This window comes from Fulmarus glacialis, unplaced genomic scaffold (assembly GCF_000690835.1).
Source record: "Fulmarus glacialis isolate BGI_N327 unplaced genomic scaffold, ASM69083v1 scaffold837, whole genome shotgun sequence".
NCBI classification, from domain to species: domain Eukaryota; kingdom Metazoa; phylum Chordata; class Aves; order Procellariiformes; family Procellariidae; genus Fulmarus; species Fulmarus glacialis.
In genome coordinates, this window is record NW_009222373.1 from 75,074 (window position 1) to 82,386 (window position 7,313).

At 42.9% G+C, this 7,313-nt stretch overlaps 1 protein-coding gene across 1 annotated transcript in view; it reads right to left on the reverse strand.

The window, feature by feature from the left end:
• Positions 1–7,313, reverse strand: part of TACC2 (transforming, acidic coiled-coil containing protein 2) — a gene marked incomplete at its 3' end in the record, with an annotated part of 81,075 nt that overhangs the window by 73,585 nt on the left and 177 nt on the right. The window contains exons 2-3 of the mRNA XM_009581411.1: positions 1,827–1,861; positions 1,205–1,330 (exon numbers count right to left, since the gene is read on the reverse strand). Coding sequence (XP_009579706.1) covers positions 1,205–1,330; positions 1,827–1,861 — 161 coding nt within the window. The remainder of the gene's footprint in view (positions 1–1,204; positions 1,331–1,826; positions 1,862–7,313) is intronic.

Consider the following 7,313-nt stretch of genomic DNA (forward strand, 5'->3'; position numbering starts at 1 on the left):
AACTATCACCCCAAGGGCAACAGAGCCTTCTATTTCAGACTGTAGTCCAGAGACCGTATATAAATCTTCCTGGCACTTTTGGTGTTAGTCTTTTTTTGTTCCTCCGCATTCAGAAAGGAGCTCATAGCTCCACCTCACTTACTGCTCACTCTTTTCTAACTGCCTTGCTACTATGGCCAACAATCCATTAGCAAGAAAAAACAGAATCCACAAAACCCATCAGTAACCCAATTATATTTGTTAAAAACAAAGAAACACAACTCTCTGAGTAAAAACTTACAAGAACTGGAAGAAATCCACATCATTAGCTTCCCACTGTAAGCTTCTCTAGATCATCTTACCCCGACTGTAGGAAAAAGTTTGTTTCTCACAGATTCACTCAGCCAGCATTAGCAACTAACCAGCTTGGAGACTGATAGAAGACCAGTACGGGCTAAACAGCAAAGCCACCCAGCTTTTAAGGTGGATTGAGCAAACCACACAAACTCCTTTCCACCTTTGATAGCATATTATTGCTACTTCAGCTAACCAATTTAATGCTAGCTTAAATATATTATGTTTACACTCCACTGAATTCACGATGATTGAAGGGTAAACACACCCTGCAAGGCTTCCTCTACTGTTGGCAGTTAAGACAAATTCATATGCCCAAAGATCGTGACAACCCAACTGCCACCAGCACAAATAAAGCAACAGTTTCCCTTCTCACTGCAAGGGAAAGCAGACAAAAAGCCCAGTGTCCAACAGAGATGAGATACCTGAATGCTTTATAATCAGCATTATACTGTTAAGGAACTTCTCAAAATTAAAGAAAATGCCCTAAGGATCAGTTACCTTGTACTAATAAAAAAAAAAATATCAGCACCTAAATAAATGTAAGGCATATATTGCACCTTCACAAGGTATGAGCCTCCTATGTGCCAAAGTGATTCAACCTCTGGTAAATGGCATCTTCCTTTGAAGGTTTTGATAAAGGGAGATTTAAATTCTGGTAAAGATTTCCACCGACAGATGGAATCAGCTCCACTGACTACAGACTCAGCAAACCCATCAGCAACCGGCCATACCAGACATACATCCATCCAAGAAGAGTGATAGCAATTTCTGAGCTAGCGCTGACCTCGGTGGTCCTCCACCCACCCACATCAGTAAGCAGTTTGCAGCTGCTTCCCACCACTCCAGCTTTAATGGCTGTGGACAATACCTTGCTGCAGTCAGCTCAGCAGCATCCACGGGGTCAACATTTCCATACGTCGCAGAAACAGCTAAGGGTTGCTCAGAAGGATCAAGGGGAGAAGCCAACTGTATATCATCACCTGGCCCAGGAGGGCTGTGGAGAGAAAAGACATGGAAAAAGGCAGCCTTAGAGGTCTGAGTTATTGCAGAACTATTGTCATTTGGCTGTCTGAACCCCTGGACTTTAGCATGCGTATGCTAACTTGTGTGTTAGGGAATGCAGCAAAAGTTGGCATTTTTAATATAAGTTGCTTTTGTGCACAGCTCTACTGTTCCCACCGGCCTGAAGTCACTGGATTTTTGTCTGTGTTATAACCGCAGGAGCAATGAGATAGTACAATCCAACAGCAAATTAACCCCATTTTGATTCTGATTTTAAAAAGCAAATGAGAAAATGAGCTACTGCTTGAAGAAGAGAAATGGTAAGACTTCCTTGCTCAGAAACCATGTAACACACAGGGAGCTCGAGTCCGGCTTTCACCTGCCACGGAGCTGCGCGGGGGCTCACCGGTGGGAGCAGAGAGTCAGAGAAAGGCGTCCCGGGTGTTGCAGGGAGCACAGGCAGGGAGACACCCAGCCTTGTCCCATACCCGGGGAAAGCAGGGTGCCACCAAGTGTGAGGTGGCTAAAAGAAAACAATTTGGAAACACACCCTTGAATCGATAACCAAAGGAGCCTCGCTGAAGAAGTGGGTTTTGTTTGTTTTTAACAAAGACACCAAACCATGGGAACCACCTGAAAACAATGTTTTTGTTGCCTACTTCAACCTGACTTTCCCACGTGGCCACCCAGAGACCAGGGCCCTGGAAGCATCAGTTTTCCTTGGAACTCACTGAAATCCTGAGGTTTTTGTAAAACATAAAATGTGACCTTTAATTGGGGTTCCAATTTCACATCTGCAGATTCACCCAACTGGCTCGGTTTTGACATGCCGCTTTCCTGAACCACCTCCTGTCCATGTTGTTTCCAATACTACCAAGTGAATACAACCCTGTACACAGACAGATTTGAGCAGAGGTGTATAAACTTAAAACTGCCAGTCAACATTTGGAATTTCAGCTTAAAAATAAAAATCCCTAAATCATGGACCTCAGCTTTAACACTAGACAATTAGTTCCTTACCTAACTGCAAATCCAGTGTATCAGTATGATTCTCCACTATAGTCTAATTTTGGTGCAAAGAACATAACAAGGAGTTAAACTGCACTATAATAATGTCAATATTATTCCTGTAACTTCACACTTCACATATTTTATCTAAAGGAATCTGTAAAGTAACACGTTCATGTGGAAATAATGATTTGTCAAGCTTGTTTTCTAATTTTTTAATTTTACTTTTAATTAATTACACCTGTGATCCTTTGTAAGCCAGTGTTTCTGCTTTTCATTTCCAGTGGTTCACAGCATCATTCTGCACTTGGTCCATCTCATTTGTCCATGGCATCCCTGACAAGCCAAGTGGCATCCTCCCCTCCGTTACACCAACACTAACAAGAGCAGAGTTTAGCCACTGCACCGAGTGCAGTTCTCAGATGACGGCCTAGAACATTTGATTATTTTTTAAACTTACAATATTACTTTTATCTAATTACAATGCTAAACAATTAACTGTCCACATGTTCTCTGGTTTAACCACACCTGAGGGCTCAGCCTGTTGTAGGAAGCTTTGAGCTAAGATGTTTACAAGTTCTGAAGTCCTCTAGCGTATTATAGTATAAAAGGACCAGTTTTCTCTCATCGCTAATATACAATATTATAATAATATGCAATAAGTTGCATATACTTACAGCACAAACTGGGATGCTCCCTCTGCTTTGCCTTAAAATGAGCATTTAGAAAGTAGACCTTGACAACAGGACATTGCAACTTCTTTCTTATATACATAAGGAGTAAAATGCAGGTCTTGTTCCGGCTACTGACAGAGCACTAAGGGTCTTTCCTGTGAACATACAGAAAGTACAGCACAAGCCAAAACTGCAGTTGAAGCTGTTGTGCTGGTGTGCCCCAATCTGGTGAGAAGCAAAGTGTTTGCCCACCACCACTCACATCTGCTGCACGACCAACTCCCAGACAGCGATTTTCATGCAGTCTACGGACAACGTAACTTGAAACTTGGGCTTGGGGAGGTGACGGCGAAGCTGCTCATTGCCAAGCCACCCTGCTCTGTGCGGCACAAACAATGAAGCTATCCAAAAGCTGCTCAAACTAGTTCCACAACTGACATTCCTGGGCATCACAACTGCCTTCGCCTCGCAGGCACCCGCCACCAGGTCCCTGCTGTAAGTCCTCTCCAGCAACCGGCCGTTTAGGCCAGTTTGTTTCAAGAATCGAGATCTGTAGAAAGGCCACGAGCTTTTTCCATTCCGTTGCCGGAGTTCTAGGTCAAGTCTGGAAGAGGATCTACTTAAAATGACTTCCAAATTCTACTTATGACAAGCATGACTGAAATACTTTTCAAAGGAAAATACCTCACAGTTTAACAAGCAGTTGCCTGCTAACAGCTGCAGCAAGCACACTAAATTCAGCCCAAAGACCAAGGCATCCAGTCTGTTACTAGTGTGTCACAAGTGAAAGACATTGCCCATCAAGTGTCCTTAAGCTCTTGAGTTTCATAATTTCACTTTTAAGGCCTCTACTTATCCCTGAAAAGAGATTTTCCAAGTCACTGTTAGAAGTCAGGTGCGCAAATAGCAAGTTTCAGACAAAGCTTGACCCATAGTAGTCATCAAATATCAATGAATGAATGAGAAATAACTGTATAAACCTATGTAATTTCTTCTATTTAAACATAGAAGGTCTGTCCTCTGTCTATGTAAGAAGCTTTTGAATCAAGGCAGGAAATGTATTTAAAATATGTAAAAAAGCACAGCTTCACACCCTCACACACAGAGGCAAGCAGGGCCAGCTCCTCGGTGCCAACCCCACGAACACAGCGAGGGCTAGGTGCTCTGGTGGGTCCATTTGTTGCTCTCTTACTGACACCAGTGAGATGCAAACCTTAAAACCCTAATTTCAGACTAAAGTTTTAAAATGTTTTGATGCTGGTGCTGGAGACAGAAGGCAGCTACGGGTCTTGGCATTTTCTCCCTGACCATGTTTTTCCAATCAGGAGAGCTGGATGTGGCGCCCTTTGAACAGTCAACAACAGCTCCAAGTTTACTCCAAGGGAAACCAATAAGCATTTCAAGCCCTGCTATCTCCTAGTCCCAAACATTTGGTTGCTTTTAATGAGATAAGGGTAAGATTTATAGATCCTGCTCTTACTCCAGAAAGCTCTGGAAAATGGCACCAACAACTGCAAGGCAGGACTGAGCTCTCAGCACTCATCACCCGCTATTTCGTTTTCTTCAAGAAACAAGATGTTGCTCCCTGGGTACAGCAAGGCTGATTGATAGACAAAATCCTCTAGATTTCATACTTGGCTTTGTAATAACTTGGGCCAAAGAGTCAATTTTTTGAGCCCCAGTTTACACATGTGTAAGAAAAAACATTAATTAATCACAGAAAAATACTGAGAGGGTTTGCTATTTCTGGTAAGTTCTTACACTGCAATTCTTTGAAGAGATCTAGTGGCATCTACATCAGTTCAAATTCATTCATTCAAACACATTGTACCTCACAAAATTTCATCCATTTTGTTAAGTAATTCCTTCATAATATTCATTTTTACCTTCTCATACTTTATTTTGTAGCTTATGTCATATATTAGCCACACTCATTGAAATAAACTTCACGTGTAGAAAATCCAACAATAACTTGCTATAGTATTCTATGCACCTTTGGTATTTCTTTAAAAGTATTTTCATGATTATTGGGATTCCGGTCAATTTAATTTAGCAGAGTAGGAGGTAAGAAGCTATTTCTCAGATTAGACATCAACATTACTGGTATCAGAAACTAAAACTAATCTTGTTCAGGAAACAGCTCAGGACTGCTACATAAGCTATCAGCACAGGATTAAAAACAAACAAACCCCTCTTTTTTCCCCCGTACTACTTCTTGTGAGGTAATTTAAGATCGATTTAAATATTAATAGAATTTTATGAAAAATATGAGATGTCAAGATTGAAATGGAAAGTCTGGCTTTATTTCCCAATGAACTAAGGGGACATCCATACAACCAAATGATGTTCCCACAGGGAAAGCCCATTTGCCAGCAGTAGCTTTAAAAGCTCAGATACAGCAATGACTGGGGGTCAGCGGTTACTTTTGCTGGTCGCTACGCATGGATATAACCAAGGCTTTACTTTTACCAGCTAAACACACACTCACAGTCAAAAGTTCAAGTTTCGGGAAATACGCTGCCTTTTGTAAATGCAACAAAGGCTTACTTATGCATTTAAATATGTGATTTTGGAAAAATCTCTTAAATTCCTTCTGTACTCTAAAGGAGAAACTATGCCTTAAGTGCCTCGCATCAGCACTTTGTATTTACACTGCAGGACCTTCTGCATGTCTCAGCCAGGCTGAGTCCTGCTGAGCTGGGCGCTGTACAAACACAGTAATGAAGGTATCCAAGAGATGAACTGGCACGTGTTAATTAAACAAGTAAAATCACTCTCATTCAGGGGACACATGAATTTGATGTACAGTACTACATGAGTTCGATGTACAGTTCTGTGCACAGCAGCATTTCTACACTTACGGAAAAAAGACATTACTACCAAGACAGCAGAACTGGCTCTTGGGGGAATTATTCCCATGTCTCAGATATACATGCTCTTCTTCTGAGCCGGACTCGAGCAATCAGCGGAACAGGTCTGGATGCTGGGTGACCGTGCTCGGAGCATCCAGGGAAAGCCAGCCCAGCCCACCGCAGCTTGGGCAGCACCCAAGTCCCACCTGTCCCCAAGGAAGGGAACTGCCACCATCCTGGCTGAGCAACAGGAACCAGCTGCATCTCCCAAAGGCTGCGGGCTGCCTGCAGTCCACGGGGGAACGCGCGACTGCCCGGCTCCAGACACAAGACCGTGCTTCCAGCAACAAGGGAGTCCCTTCTCCTACTGCAAATTTCCGTACTGATAAAGTAAGAAAGGAAAACAAACGCAGAAACCGCATTCTCGAGAAATGAAAGCACCTTTTAAAAGACTTCCTGAAGGCAATACCCCACCTATTAAAAGCAAGCCCAGAAACCCAGCTGCACAGCAGCTGGCAATCCCTGCAGGTAACTCCAAATTACCCGGCCAAGCAGGATGATAGTGCTACCGCTGTCAGGCAATCCGCACACGTGACGATGGAGAGTAATTCTCAGACGGAATACTTTTCTGGCAGTACTTGTGGAAATCCTGACAAGATAGAGGAGTTATCTTGGCAGGGGATGGTGTTTAGTCACACATTACCTGAGGGCCTGGACTTCCTCTCTCACCCAATCCTTCTTGCTTAGAAGTCCCTTAATTTTTGTAACACGTGTATCCAGACTGATCACCGATGTGATTGGTCATAACCATAAAACAGAAAAAAATAAAATTTTTTTGCCTGAGTACTCTACATTACTGTGGTCACATTAAAACCTAAAAGTTATGGCGAGTTATTACATTAGACAAACAAATACAATTATTTTAGATTAAAAGACTTTAGGGGACTGAAACACGCGTTGCAGTATTACTTCCTTCGCGAGCTAAAAGAGGGACAACAGAAAGCCACATAAAAGTGGTAGAAGTATAAATCACGCCTGCACAGGATGAATAAGCATATTTGCTGTAATAACTGTCAACCATTATAAAAAGCCAATAACGTCACCACCGCGCAGCTTTTAGAGCCTCTGAAGGGCTCTCAGTCACGTCCTGATGTCATTGCTGCAGAATTTAAAAGTCTCCAAATTCCAGCTAGTAAACCTGAACCAGAAGTTTCTCAGTGAGATCACCCCCCTCCCGCCCAAGTCTCTTCACCCGCTGACACCCCGGCCGAGCAGAAACCCAACCTCAAGCCGTGGCAGGGGGCACAAAACCATCCAGTCTCTTTCTTGGAGGTAAGGAGAGTTAATCCTCTCCCAGAGCTGGAGGCAGCAGGAGGGCATTTTACTCGGTAGAAGTGTTACTTTTCAAAAAGTTGTTCAAAGGAAAAAAAGGAGGGGGGGG